The 15,621-nt window shown below is 38.0% G+C and overlaps 1 protein-coding gene across 1 annotated transcript; it reads right to left on the bottom strand.

Moving 5' to 3' along the window:
- Positions 1–7,215: 7,215 nt before the first annotated feature.
- Positions 7,216–9,308, bottom strand: LOC141402002 (uncharacterized). Its single transcript, XM_073982609.1, has 2 exons — positions 7,481–9,308; positions 7,216–7,421 (listed from the first exon to the last, which is right to left on the bottom strand). The coding sequence occupies exon 1, from the start codon at positions 9,172–9,174 to the stop codon at positions 7,681–7,683; it is 1,494 nt and encodes a 497-aa protein (XP_073838710.1). The 5' UTR covers positions 9,175–9,308; the 3' UTR covers positions 7,216–7,421; positions 7,481–7,680.
- Between the last annotated feature and the right edge of the window lie 6,313 nt (positions 9,309–15,621).

Below are 15,621 nucleotides of genomic sequence, written 5' to 3'. Positions count from 1 at the left end.
CTTAAAAATCGCGTTTTCGTTATCAGAACAATATTCCGCACATGGTGCTGGGGTGGTATTTTTTTGGTTATACCCCTAATATACACATCGTCGGTGTCATGCTTAAGTGTTCCATACGCCATTTGTCTGATTTGAGAAAAACTCAAGTTAATGTTTGAGCCCATATGGATTAAAAGTGGTACAAAAAACCAATACTTTAAGAGCTCAGTAGTGCGATTCTCTAACTCATTTTTTGAGTTACCGACAATTGTCGGTAAAATTAAAATGCTTATAATTTCGGTAATTACCGATGTTTTTCGGTAAGTTAGCGACGAATAAAAACCAGTCGTAAAGTTCTACCGATAGCAAGAGTGTTGTCAAATTTTATTTGAAGTTTTCATTCATAATTTTGCGTTTTAATTTTAACGATTTTTGTCGGTAACTCAAAAAATGTGTTAGAGAATCGCACTACTGTTCTACTTAACTAAACTCAAAAAATATATCAGTAGTTTATTTTAGTCAGATATCTCTGATAGTCTAGAAGTTATGGCCGATTTTTATAATTGCAAAATGTTGCTGAATTGTTCCATGGGTTCTTTTTCGTGTGTTTGGCTGTTTGTGTCACATGGAACACAATTTGTCACATTTCAACAGAACCACTTTTTATCAAATGTTTTCCACCTCCCTTATGTAAAGTACTACTGTGAGGTTGAAAATTCACGGCTTCAAACGAAACATTTATATGAGCAAATAAATACATTAAGGACTATTATTATAGGTCTCCTTAACATGTATTTATTTGAAATAAATAGAAGTAGCGTAGAATATGAGGTAAACTTTTCGATCGGAACTGATTTTTATAGGATGTGTTACCTTTAGCGAATAGAAATTGTGGTTTTCATATAAAACTACACTATTCAAAAATATTTAGATTTAAAAACTATTATTCTTCATTTTTCAAGCGCAGTTCTTTAAAACAATTTGTTCCATACGCCACATTGTTCATAACTTCGCGAAACAATTCGTTTTTGTCTCTTTTTGTTCCATACGCCACATGGCATTGATATGGAACAATAAAGTTCAAAGTTGTTTTGTTCCATATGGAACAAAAAGACAGAATTTTTTGCGTCACAAAGCGGATATGGAACATATTGACATCTGAATATCTCAAAAACTAGAGAAGATAGATGAAAACCGATTAAAAAATCTGAAAGAGCATGGTTTAAAATCTAGTCAGGTACCATTATCTCAAAATGTCAAAAATGTCGTATGGAACACTCAAGCATGACACCGACGATATGTATATCCAAAATATTTGGTGTCATATTGATGTTTTTTGGGCCAAATCGATTTTTTCTACCAGCAGGAATTACCATCTGAATTTTGAGTTTTTGAGGCATTATTCTCATATTCTTACCATTTTGTTTTTTACCATATTACAAACGGATTTTATGTTTTATACAATTTTAATTTAATTAATTCAAACATATCAACATTAAAACTTTGCTTCTTGTCCCTGGTTATACAGACTTTAATTCGTGGATCCAAAAACACAGCTGCATTGATGATTTCGTTATCCAAAAGTTTATCCTATCTTGCCTTCAATGACTCTTTTAGTACAGTTGTTGTTTTGTTTTTTCAGGTAACAGGTAAAATTCATGTGGATTGGACAACAAACAAAACCTTGTTATGAATTGACTTTTGCCGCAAATAAACATCCTTATGACACCAACATATTAACGTTATTCTTTTCCATTCATAGAAATGGTTTTATGACACATGCATTAGCACCCCGTTTTACTTGTAAAAACTGTTTAATTATTTAACTAGGGAAGAAATAATATTTTAAAAACAGTGATTTAATATGTACATTGACTACAAGGACTCTAATGATAATAAAATTTTCTCAAAGTGAGTAAATAGAAATACATATATGTATTAGTAATATGGGTTTTAAACCGAATGCTATAATAGGAGGTCGTTCACTTAAAACTTCTTATAGAATTAATTAAAAATATGTATTGGTTGGAAATTTTAGCTATTTTCATATTTTACACTAATTTTCTCAAAATGCCTATACCGACCGAATTTACCACACTCGTGCTTTTAATTTATATAATCTTGAATTTTAGTTACTATTCTTGCCCTCATTCTCAAAAACATCAAACATATAATTTTTCATCACAACCCAGCAAAATATTTTGTTCATGTGGAGTTATGATTTCACTACACCCTTCGATGCAGTCCACACGGAGTTATGAAAAATGCACTCCGTTGGATATATTTTATAAGCAGTTGCTTTAGAGATCCCTACAAAACAAAAACAGTTGTTTGATCCCTACCAGCCGCTGCCGACATTATTTCTTCAAAAGAGACACGAGAAACAAGAGTGTATATATTTCGACGAATTTATTATAAAATAAAAAATACAAACTAAAGTTGCGAACATTTTTGCGGTAATTTACAATACGGAAATTTTTAATGGAGTGGAGTTAATATATATAATTAATATAATTTGTGTTTATGTATATAATAAAGTTCTTAATATTCTTGTTTTACTCCACGGTTTTACTCAAATAATCAATGCATTTTATTCGTTCTGGGATATTTCGCAATGGCTTCAATTTTTACTGCATCTTTAGATTGATTAAAAGCACAATCCGAAGAAAGCCTTTAAATTCAATCCAAAACACTACATCAAAAGCTGTGATTTGGATCGAAAATGGAGTGCATCCTGGCTGTGTGCAATGGAAGCAAAATGGAGTGCATCTTAGCTGCGCTCTCTCTTTTAAATTCATAAGTGAATTCATAGAAAAAGTTGTACTCCGACGTCACTTGTACTGTACACTTGTAGTGATTAAACTGCATTCGGGGATGCAAACTTTTTGCTGGAATTCATAAAACACATATGTACGGTACATTACCGGTATCCATCTTGGTACGGTACGATACCATAGTGTTTATTTTCGAACACTGCTGCTGATATTGAAGAAAATAATAATTCTATGACGAAAATATGGTATGGTATCATCATCAAAAACAAATGCAAATCACTTCCAATTTCACTCCTAAATAAAAATTATTTTTTTGTTTATTTATATACACATGTTTGTTTCTTTATTACTCATGTATGTAGGTCAGATTAACCATTTTGGCTTGGTTTCTCTATAACGAATTTTCTCTATAAAGTAGTAATTCTTCGGTCCCCAAGTGCTACGTTATAGAGGAGTTCGACTGTAATTACAAATGTCAATATATTGTCTACGACCAACACTCTCAATAATTGTAGCACTATCAAAGTGTATTGTGTTGGTAAAATTTATTATGGCGTCTATAATTACGGCCTCAATTACATAGGAAATAAATATCAGATGAAATATTTTATAGCGAAAATATCAATTCCGTTTATATACAGCGAAAACTCGTTGATGGCGCATAGCCAGGCGATAATTTAATACACCCGATGAGCACCTACCAAGTGCGAAACATGTCTTGTAGTGATTAGTGATAATATATCTGGCATTGTCTTTCATTTGTAAAAAATCTGATCTTTGAGGGCAAACATAAAATATTTTTCATTTATCATCGGATCATGTTTTTTGGGGGGTTGGAAGCCTATTTATAAAAAATCATAAAACTATACAAATAATTCGATGCAAATCGGATGATGGATGAAGAACAAACTCTATCTGTCATTACCCTAAGTGGACAGCTTTGAGAAGAAGCCATTTAAGTACGACTTCGTCATGAAGTAATTCTATTGTATTTTTATTTGATTGAAATTTGTATATAATATATTGTGTTTAGAGTAAAATACACTAAAGCACAGTGGCCAAAAATAACAAAATGAATGTTAAAATTTTGGTACAACATCTGGCAATTCTGACAGCTATGACATGGACCTTTTTAAACATATATTAGTTTTTGTTTCATTCGAACGCGATCTTCTTAAGAATAGCTTCAAAAGTCGGAACATTTGGCTAATATTTTTTGTTGTGAGTACAACCTATATTTTAAGTGCAAGTAAATTATATTCAAAAGATCGCGAAACTAATACTTATGGCAAAAATATTATAGTGGATTTTGAAGGAGGAAGTAATTGCTTAATTTTCATAAAAAATAGTGTTTTAGCGTGTGGAATTCTAGTTAGCTGCATATTTTCTTAGTGTATTTTGTAATGCCAATTCGATCATATACTTACATTTGACCTAAGGTTTTAGTCATGATGCCCACCAGTGCCCACCTCGGGAATAATTTTCCAAAGTAGGTCTTGGGTTTAAGATTATTCAGTATTAAACTCAGCTGCCATTTAGTGCCAGACTGTAAATTGTGGGTCGTTGGCTAAAGCTGCCCTAGAATAGGGTTTCTATGGATATATTTGCGTATAACTCTGTTATCTGACCACGTACATTAGGGTTAGGTTAGGTTAGGTTTTAGGATGCGTAGCTGCTGTGATAGCAGCCACTCCACTCGGAGACCTTGGGGTCCATTGTGATCATCCTGAAAGTTGAAACGGATTGTGGTTGTGATTGTGATATATATGGGAGATGTGGATGTGTGATAGTAGCTGTGGGTAGACGGAGCTTGCGAGTGATGTGGATTGTAAAGGCGTAGAATCCAATAGTTCAGGTGTGGTGGTGATGGTATTGAAGGTGATGACGGGTGAGATGTAGTGGTGTGTAGGCGATGTCTGCAGATTGGGTGTGAATTTCGGATGCAACTATAGGAGTAGAAAGAGATTGTAGATGAGAGTGTAGATATGGAGGTTAAAAATATAGAAGTAGTGAAGTTGTAGTTTTGTTAATAGAAGTAGTTTGTAGCTCGGGCGTGGTTGACAATGCTACTATGTAGGGATAGCGCTTGTCCTGTTCTCAGCTCTTTGGAGCCATTTTAGGCCTTTTGCCATGTGTAAAAGATCCGCCGGCTCTGCTTGGCAGAATGCTGTAAGAGCATGGATGGTGTGCACACCCATGGTGCGTTGTCTTCTAGAAAGGAGCATAGGACAGCGACATAAAAGGTGCTCGATCGTTTCTGTTTCTTCCTCATCCTTGCATAGCCTGCAGTAGTCAGCCGTGTGGTCTGCTTCCCATTTGCTCATCATGGATCCTATTCTGCAGTGACCCGTGATGATCCCCACTGCTAGTTTGAGGTCTGATTTCCTCATTGAGAGCAGTGAGGCGGTTCTCGACTTGGACGGGATTGGCCAGATTGCCCTTGATATGCTGCAGTTTGGCGTGTTTTGCCATTGTTGGCAGAATTTCTCTCGACATTTTTTCTCTATTATTTTCCTGAAATGGCACAGTGGTGGCTTGATGGAGTAGTCGATTTCAATGGTTTGTGACTCCGATCCACAGCGTGCCAGTTCGTCGGCTGCCTCGTTACCTTCGATGTTGCAATGCCCTGGGACCCAACACAAGGTGACGGTTGATTTTAGTGGCTCCAAAGCGTGTTTGCAGTCTAGAACAGCCGCGGACTTGATGTATTGGGATTTGAGTGATTTTAGGGCCGCTTGACTATCAACGTAGATAGTCACCGGTCCACCTATTTCCCCTCTCAAGTTGTTTATCAGTTCCGCGGCCTTTCTTATCGCAAAAACTTCGGCTTGGAAGACACTACAATATTCGTTCAGCTTGTATGATTGTCGTAGACCAAGGGATTTGCTGTAGACACCTGCCCCTGTGCCTGTTTCCATCTTAGAGCCATCAGTATAGATCTCTATACCGTCTAGAGGTTGGCTACTGTGTGTCCATTCATCCCTGTGGGGTATGTGCACCTTCGTTGCCTCGAAGCACATTTGTGGTGATATATAATCACTGATGTTCCCCGAGGCCGTTGATAGTCCGAATCGACGTAGAATTGCTGTTCTTCCGTGTTCGGAACTGCGCCATGAACCTAGCTCCTTAAGACGAAGTGCACTCATTGCTGCCAGTTCCTGTACTACTAGGTCTAGCGGATGTAGATCCAGTAGCACATTCAGGGCAGCTTGTGGAGTGCTCCTCATGGCACCAGTGATTAGGACTGATGCCGCTCTTTGGACGCTGTTCATTTTGTTTAAATATGTCGTCTTATTTAGAGCATTCCACCATACCAGAGAGCCATATGTAAGAATTGGGCGTACAATGGTCGTATATATCCAGTGGATTACCGTTGGTCTCAGACCCCAGCTCTTGCCAATGGAATTTTTGCAGGAGTATAGAGCTATTAGACCTTTCTTGGTGCGCTCCTCGACATTCCTTTTCCACGAGAGTTGCTGGTCTAGGATAATGCCGAGGTATTTGGCTTCCGAAGAGAGTTCAAGAATAACTCCGTCCAGCACTGGTAGGGTAAATGGTCTGACCTTCCTTTTGTTTGTAAATAAAACTAGCTCAGTCTTTGATGGGTTCACTCCGAGGCCATTGTTGAGTGCCCATCTTGATAACTTGACCAGAGCTCCTTGCATAAGTTCTGATAGTGTCTGCGGAAACTTCCCGCTAAACATGATGACAACGTCATCAGCATATGCGATTGTCTTTATACGCAGCCTATCAAAATCCTTAAGTATCTCATTTATCACCAGAAGCCACAGTAGTGGTGATATAACACCACCTTGGGGTGTGCCTCTGGTGACATGCTTCCGGATGGAACTTCCACCGATACTTGAATTGATTATACGACTGCTAAGCATATTGTCAATCCAATCGACCAGCGTGGACGAGACACCTAGGTTTATCAGAGACTTATGTATGGACTCGAGCCTAACGTTATTAAAGGCACCCTCTATATCAAGGAATGCAGCTAGCGTATAGTCCGAGCCCTCCATATTTCTCTCAATATATCCTACTACCTCGTTTAACGCTGTTTCTACCGATTTGCCTTTTTGGTAGGCATGTTGGGCGGAACTTAGGTCTGTGGCTGAAAGCTTGGCTCTGATGCCAAGATCCAGCAGCCTTTCTAAAGTTTTCAATAAAAAGGAGGAGAGACTAATTGGCCTGTAGTCTTTTGGAAGTGTGTGACTTGACTTCCCCGCTTTAGGGATGTATACCACAGTTACTTCCCTCCAAAGAGCCGGTATGTATGATAAGCATAGACAAGCCCTAAAAATAAGTTCCAGGTGTGGAATCAGTGACTCCAGTGCGTTGTGTAGCATTGCAGGTATGATTCTATCTGGTCCAGGTGACTTAAAGGGCTTGAATGTGTTTATGGCCCATTTTATTTTTGGTTGACTAGGATTGACTAGGAAAACGGACTCACCCCGGGCATTCGTGTCACTGCTTCCCCAGTGGAAGTGATGGGCGTTGGCATCGCACCCCAGGATGATGAGGCAGGTGCTGCCCATCTCTTCAACGAGTCTCACTACGTGTTGGCCAGGTGGGTCAGGGCTCTCATATGGCATGTAAATTGACGCAAAGATGGTAGATTTTTGTGACCTATCTTGCATTTTTACAGCCGTTATATCTCCCGAGCTGAAATTGGAGAGATACATTAGATTTAAATTCTTCTTGGCAACTATACAGGTTCTTACCTTGTCATCGCTGGATGTGGCAAAGATGGTATAGTTGCTATCGCTTAGCCCAGCAACTTTATTTTTATATAAATAAGGTTCCTGGACTAGAGCGATATCAACTTCAGACTTCGAGAGGGAGAGTAGAAGTTCAGCAGCAGCCGCTTTGCAGTGATGCAGATTGATCTGCATAATGCGAAGCGGCTGCTGCTGTCGTTCCTTTACTGTCTTTGACCTAGACGGAACCTTATCCATCCTAGGCCAAAGTGCAGTTTACCCTCACGAGCCCGCAGGTATTCCTGCCCTTGTATGTCAATTGACACCCTTATAGCCATACCCTCCCCCTCCGGACTGTGGCTGACGAGCTTCCATGAGCTAGTCTGGAGGTTAGGGTTCTGTCTACCGAGTATTGTCAGTATCCTTGTTGGGTCAACCGCGGGCGGTGGCACCCATGCCGACAATACTCTTCTGCTGGGAATCTCATTTACACCCACAGCCGCCAATTGGCAGCCCTCCCAGAGTTCACCAAGTCCATCTATTGTGCTAACAAGGAAGTTTAAAGATTCCTTGTTCTCACAGCAGATGATCTTGATGCCTCTGAAAGGAGCTGCACTGCCGAAGTGAGTATGTTTGGGAGGTTCCCCTTCACCTGCAAACACTATCTCCCGCAGTTGATTTTCAATCAGCTGCCAGTGTTTGTCACTGATCTTGCCTTCGGGATCAGACTTGTCGATGACCGCTATGCGCAGTTCATCAGGCACCAACGGTCTGTCCGTCTTCTTTTTTCCCCTCCCGCTACTCTTGGGAGGAGAGCGAGGAGTCACCTTGTGACTTAAGTCGGCCTGGGAGGCTGCCTTAGTAGCGGTTGACTTCTCGCTCTCGTTCGTTTTGCAGCGGGCAGAGGAGGTGGATGGCTTTGAGTCCTGTCTCGGGATGGGTCTCTTGGCCTTAGGGTGTGGTTCCTCCGTGGATCTAACCCTCTTCACCGGGTTCTTCGCTGAAGAGGGGTTGGAAGGTGCCACGCACCCAAGTGTAGGGACCGTAGCCGGTACAGGCATCCCAGTTCTCCCCTCCTCTGAGTTTTGGGGTCTCTTACCAGACGATGATGGCTTCTCTGGGAGCTGGGTCAGGTCACCATCCCTCGTTGTTTGACCTTTACAGGTAGTGGGAGTAGATGATGGCTCTGACGACAGCAAGATCCTATCGACCATCTGGATGAGGGAGAGCCTATCAATCTCAGGATTTCTCTTGGGCAGGTGAGGATACTTTTTCTCGTATTTACTCACCGCCTTGAGATTGATTTTGATTAATTTGCAATCCCTCACCGAGATAGTCGAAGGTTCCCTGCCGATGCACTTCTTGAGGTAGTGCAAGGACCTTCGGTAGCCCCCCTTGTCTTTTGCCAACCGATCTGCAGTTGTGCTTGAGGTGGAGGGAACTTTGTCGTCCAAGGTTTTGGTCGTGGTTTCCTCCACAGTGGCAATCTGTCTCTGCAGGTTTGGCCTATCGGCTACGGCCGATGTACCGATGCCCCGGGTTAATGGTGATCCCGTGTCCGCAGGTTTTGTAGTTTCCGCTGAGTTCGAGGACAGTTTATCCGCAACTGCAGCTGCTGGAACAACTGTGTTGTTGAGTTCGTCGTCGGATAAACTGTCCTCGGCCTCGTCAGAAACACATCTCCGACTAGGGCTCGGGGAAACCATCCGCTCCAGCATGGCCAGGAGCTGCCTACTTTGCTCGGCAAGACTGTCCTCAACGAGTAGAACTAGTCCGTCCCCTCCCGAAGATCTTTTCCTATCAACCGTAGGTTGAAACTCGTCAGATATGGTCGTGGTAGTATCATAGTCCATGGGCGTTGCGGTTTTGTCGTCATCATTGGGTTTTGGATTTTGGGGGGTTTTTGTTTTGTTTTTGTTTTTAAAATTGTTCGGATCCATGTGTCATTGATTAATGGGGGAATGGAGGTCGACCATGGCATAGCCCTCCTGTACCATGGCAAGGACTCGTCAACTAAGTCTGTACTACATTGATGCGCCCAGGTGTTCAATGAGGCTCCGTTCTAATACAGTTGGTACCCTAACTGCAAACCTTGGAACACCGATAGGCACGGATTCGCCTGACACCCCGGCGTTAGGGGATCTCTGTTACCACGTACATTAACATAAATGGGATCTGTGGAAAGATGAAGAAATCTTCTTCCAAATTTATCTTATGTTGGCGGTGCGTGCCTTCCAGGAAGAACGCTATAAGATCTATATTAAAAATTTTACCAATTTTCAGACAAAAATTTTGATTTTTTTAATCCGCTAAATTGGTTGGATTTTATGTTGTTTTGGAGATTGTTTTGTTTCCCCAAGCCTATTTTTGGATCATAACATAATAGGGACCTTTGGTCATGTCATTTTGTATTAACAGCATAAAACAATTGTTACCGTATTCCCCCTCCAGAGGGGAAAGGGGGGAGAATGTTACGCTGGTGGTTTCTTAAAACACTCTTCGCAGCAGCACAAAGCTGTAACCGGCGCATTGGCTTGATTTTTACACTATAAATATTTTTGGCCACTTTCTCCATACAAGTGGATCCACTGTGTAACGCCTCAATTTGCATTATTAAATAACAATGACGAAATATAACGCAAGGTGAACCGATGCTATTCGAATCAAATATAACTGTATAAAGATTTATTTAATTTGTTCCAGCAAATTAAGTAAATATGTTTTAATTTCCCAACAAACATGCGAGTGTATACGCGATAATTTTGCATTTGTATCTACAATTGCTACATATGGCATTATAATTAGCATACAAAATAAGCTATAATCAATTCACTCCCAAAAAACTAATCTTAAACTACTTTACATTCGTTTATATAATAATACGATGTAGTTACCATCACGTAAAACCATATTTCTCATGTATGTCATTTATGTTGCTATGAAACTGAAAACTTTAATATTACCTCTCTGTTAACTTTGAACCGAAACATAGTTTTTTGACCTACAGCGTATAATTCAGGTGGGGTATTTTTACAAATTTCAGCAGCACTACCTGACCACAGGGATTTATGGATGCCATTCACTACGTTATATACAACATAAAGAGAGATGTGTTAAAATATTTTGTTGATTTGGAATGTAGAAAACCACAAGTCGATACGGCCTTACAATTGAAAGCAATGAATAGAATTTTTAATATGTAAATTGATTCTTTCATAATTCTAAAGATTAAATAAAACTGCGTCAAATTGAAAATGGCAATATAATCCAAGGATCCTAACATGTGTGGAATGTTAATAGGAATATTTTGTGTTTGTTTAAATGGCGTAACTTAGGTTATAGTTGTGCATAAATTTAATTGGGCCATCTTTATAAAATTCGAAGAACGTCAACCATACGCAGAAAAAGTTTAATTTGAAAATTGTAGGTGAGTTTATATTAATATTTGTATATATTTTACAATTTATTGTCTTGCTTAGAAATTTCTCACACCAACTTTGAAAATCTAAGATACTGAATTAACAAGTCAATAGCCTAAAGGTTTGTACACATGAAGAAAGCTAATTTGATACATAACCTGAAAAATGTAGCACTGCTTTGGACATAAACATAAGTGAAATCACTTATGTTTATGTCCAAAGCAAGATTCAGAAACTTCGGAAATAATAAGACAACAATTAAATAAAAATTCATAGCATGAGCCCGGCTGCCCCAGCTGAGGTTTGAACCTGGGTCCTATCTATCAAACTTCCAAACTGGCGGCATTACAATTCATGAAGAAAAAAGTCTTCGATTGTATATGTATGTGTATTGAAAACGGATTCTATGAAGACCAGTAGTGGAATTCTGTAACTCATTTTTTGAGTTACCGCCAAAAATCGGTAACTTTAAAACACAAAATTATGAATAAAAAGTACCAATAAAAGTTGACAGCACTGTTGCTATCGGGAGGATTTGGCAACAGCTTTATTTTGGTTGTTAACTTACCGAAATTATAAGCATTTTAATTTTACCGATATTTATCGGTAACTCAAAAAAATGAGTTGCAGAATTCCACTACAGAGACCCTAGGCTGACTTGATAGTAAAAAGGCTTCAAAAAATACTTCACAACTGCAAAATTGCAATAAGTTTAGTATATATACCTACAAGTTTTCAAACTCAGCCTTTGTCTAGCACCACATCTAAATATGCCTTTCTAGGTAAAATATCCGTGGAATACAGTACATGCTCTTGATGGAGTTTCTCACTAATCGGAGGGCTAATAAACTAATTCCTTTAGAGGAAAGAAACACGCAAGACCGATTTTCAGGGCACTAGGCTACCTACCCAACACTAGGTTTGAAATGCTATTGCATCATTCGACACATTCAGATAGTTAGTTCCGTATCGACATCTTCCTGGCTGTAAAATTGAGTCAACTGTGGCTAGCCAGAAAGTCGAGATTTGAACGAAAACTCTGAAAAAACTTAATTTTTCTTATTTATACACAAATGACTATTGCTAAGAATAAAAACGGATCAGGATTATCGAGACTAAACTGTATTATGTTTTTTACAAAAAACATAATTATTTAGTGCAAATTACATCGATGCCTAGAAAACTTCGCACGTGTGTAACTTTCGTAAGTTTTTGGAGGGGAAGAGGAGGGTCAATCAAAATGCTGGGAAAAACCTTAAATTAAAGCGGAAAGAGTTTCGAACATTATTTGAAAATCTATGTGAATATAACGGATTATTTTTCAATAGCCTGATATATATTACATATTTTTCGGCATGGTAGAACAAACAAGATAAGTAAATACTACAAAAAATACAATTCAACAACAACCACAGCGAAAATTGTTTATGTTTGTAATGTTAGTGGCACCTGTATATGTAAAGAAAAGAAGGATATGTCTATAAATTATAGGAATTTAAAAAACTAATATTTTTCACATTTCATTAAATTCGTTACATTTTCAATTTGAATGCTTCCATATCATTCCACCAAATGGATAATTTCTCGCAGAAAGTTGAATTCTTGCAGAAATGTTTGGGATCGCTGGAAATTTATTGAAAAAGAGAAGCTGTTTTTGAAATCAAACGGCACATTTTTATTAGGGCTTTATTTTTTTAAAATTTAACAAAATATCACAATGTTTTACAGCCTCTGTAAGTGGTGTTTTAGTTTGCGGCACGTTAACATTATTTTATAACTACCACGTTTTATAGTCTTCTGAGTGATTTTTTGACAGTATCCCTGTTTTTTAACAATAAATAACATTTTTTGACATTTATTTCCATAATAAACACACTTTTTCATAATTTTATGGGAAATGCTTTATGTATTCAAGCGAGCACAAAATGTGTTGAAACCTTTTCCTTTTTCGGGAAGTCTGTGATCTTCCCGGAAATGTCTATACACAAAATGTGTGCGGAAAATTATCATCTGACGGGCTTTCTAAAACCTTTTGCTTAATAGAATCCCAAATTTCCAATGATATCTACCGTTATAACGTCAATAGATCAGTAGTACTCACTCTGAAACGGGTCCGATCCCTACGCTCATATGTTTTTCGAGACCCAGACTTCTGACTTTTTGCTAATAAACGATATAACTTCACTCTGGACTCTGCTTTTTATTGGCTCGAAAACATAAATCTATATATATGAAAGAGTAGTGAGGTGAGTGACTGACTGACTGACTGACTGACTGATTGACTGACTGATTCATCAACGCCCAGACGAAACCGCTGAAGCTAGAAAGTTGAAATTTTGGGTGTAGGTTGCTGTTGGTGTGTAGGGGTGAGATAAGGTTGGGTTTTTGGAAATTCGACCTAGAAGTGTACGAAAAGTACTAAAAGGTACTAAATATGGTACCCTTTGTATTAGGCAAACGGTAAGAGCTAGAATTCTGAAATTTGGAATGAGGGTCACTGATGGAGAGTTAGAAAGATGTACCAAAGGTTTTTTGGACTACAAGGGTACGAAAAGTACTAAATGGTACTAATTTTAGTACAATTTGGATTTGTGTGAACGGATAGAGCTGGAATCCTGAAATTTGAAATTAGGGTCACTGATGAAGAGTAACAAAAAAGGTTTTTGGAAATTCGAACTATAAGTGCACGAATAGTACTAAATGGTACTAAATTTAGTACAATTTTGATTTGGGTGAACGGATAGGGCTGGAATTATGAAATTTGGAATGAGGGTCACTGATGGAGAGTAAAAAAGAAAGGTTTTAAGAAATTCGAACTATAAGTGAACGAAAAGTACTAAATGGTACTAAATTTAGTACAATTTGGATTTGGGTGAACGGATAGGGCTGGAATCCTGAAATTTGGAATGCGGATCACTGATGAAGAGTAAAAATGAAAGGTTTTTGGAAATTCGAATTACAAGGGTACGAAAAGTACTAAATGGTACTAATTTTAGTACAATTTGGATTTGTGTGAACGGATAGAGCTGGAATCCTGAAATTTGAAATTAGTGTCACTGATGAAGAGTAACAAAAAAGGTTTTTGGAAATTCGAACTATAAGTGCACGAATAGTACTAAATGGTACTAAATTTAGTACAATTTTGATTTGGGTGAACGGATAGGGCTGGAATCCTGAAATTTGGAATGAGGGTCACTGATGGAGAGTAAAAAGAAAGGTTTTAAGAAATTCGAACTATAAGTGTTCGAAAAGTAATAAATGGTACTAAATTTAGTACAATTTGGGTTTGGGTGAACGAATAGAGCTGGAATCCTGAAATTTGGAATTAAGGTCACTGATGGAGAGTAAAAAAGGAAGGTTTTTGGAAATTCGAATTAAAAGTATACGAAAAGTACTAAATGGTACTATAAGTTTCGAACTAAAACTGCACGAAAGGTTCTAAATGGTACTAATTTTAGTACAATTTGGATTTGTGTGAACGGATAGAGCTGGAATCCTGAAATTTGAAATTAGGGTCACTGATGAAAAGTAACAAAAAAGGTTTTTGGAAATTCGAACTATAAGTGCACGAATAGTACTAAATGGTACTAAATTTAGTACAATTTTTATTTGGGTGAACGGATAGGGCTGGAATCCTGAAATTTGGAATGAGGGTCACTGATGGAGAGTAAAAAAGAAAGGTTTTAAGAAATTCGAACTATAAGTGTACGAAAAGTAATAAATGGTACTAAATTTAGTACAATTTGGGTTTGGGTGAACGAATAGAGCTGGAATCCTGAAATTTGGAATTAAGGTCACTGATGGAGAGTAAAAAAGGAAGGTTTTTGGAAATTCGAATTAAAAGTATACGAAAAGTACTAAATGGTACTATAAGTTTCGAACTAAAACTGCACGAAAGGTTCTAAATGGTACTAAATTTAGTACAATTTTGATTTGGGTGAACGGATTGAGCTTGAATCCTGAAATTTGTAATGAGGGTCACTGATGGAGAGTAACAAAGAAAGGTTTTTAGAAATTCGAACTATAAGTGCACGAAAAGTACTAAATGGTACTAAATTTAGTACAATTTGGATTTAGGTGAACGGATAGAGCTGGAATCCTGAAATTTGGAATGAGGATCACTGATGAAGAGTAAAAATGAAAGGTTTTTGGAATTCGAACTATAAGTGTACGAAAAGTAATAAATGGTACTAAATTTAGTACAATTTGGGTTTGGGTGAACGAATAGAGCTGGAATCCTGAAATTTGGAATTAAGGTCACTGATAGAGAGTAAAAAAGGAAGGTTTTTGGAAATTCGAATTAAAAGTATACGAAAAGTACTAAATGGTACTATAAGTTTCGAACTAAAACTGCACGAAAGGTTCTAAATGGTACTAAATTTAGTACAATTTTGATTTGGGTGAACGGATTGAGCTTGAATCCTGAAATTTGTAATGAGGGTCACTGATGGAGAGTAACAAAGAAAGGTTTTTAGAAATTCGAACTATAAGTGCACGAAAAGTACTAAATGGTACTAAATTTAGTACAATTTGGATTTAGGTGAACGGATAGAGCTGGAATCCTGAAATTTGGAATGAGGATCACTGATGAAGAGTAAAAATGAAAGGTTTTTGGAAATTCGAATTACAAGGGTACGAAAAGTACTAAATGGTACTAAATTTAGTACAATTTTGATTTGGGTGAACGAATAGAGCTGGAATCCTGAAATTTGAAATTAGGGTCACTGTTGGAGAGTAACAAAGAAA

The sequence above is a fragment of the Musca autumnalis genome, unplaced genomic scaffold (assembly GCF_047663935.1).
Source record: "Musca autumnalis isolate F117 unplaced genomic scaffold, ASM4766393v1 scaffold_4, whole genome shotgun sequence".
Taxonomy (NCBI): Eukaryota; Metazoa; Arthropoda; class Insecta; order Diptera; family Muscidae; genus Musca; species Musca autumnalis.
The sequence above is the reverse complement of the archived record's forward strand: the minus strand, read 5'-3'. Positions and strand labels throughout refer to the sequence as shown.

Bases quoted from the DNA above. Each gene is read 5' to 3' on its own strand.
- LOC141402002 (XM_073982609.1), bottom strand. From the start codon at position 9,174: ATGCTGGAGCGGATGGTTTCCCCGAGCCCTAGTCGGAGATGTGTTTCT.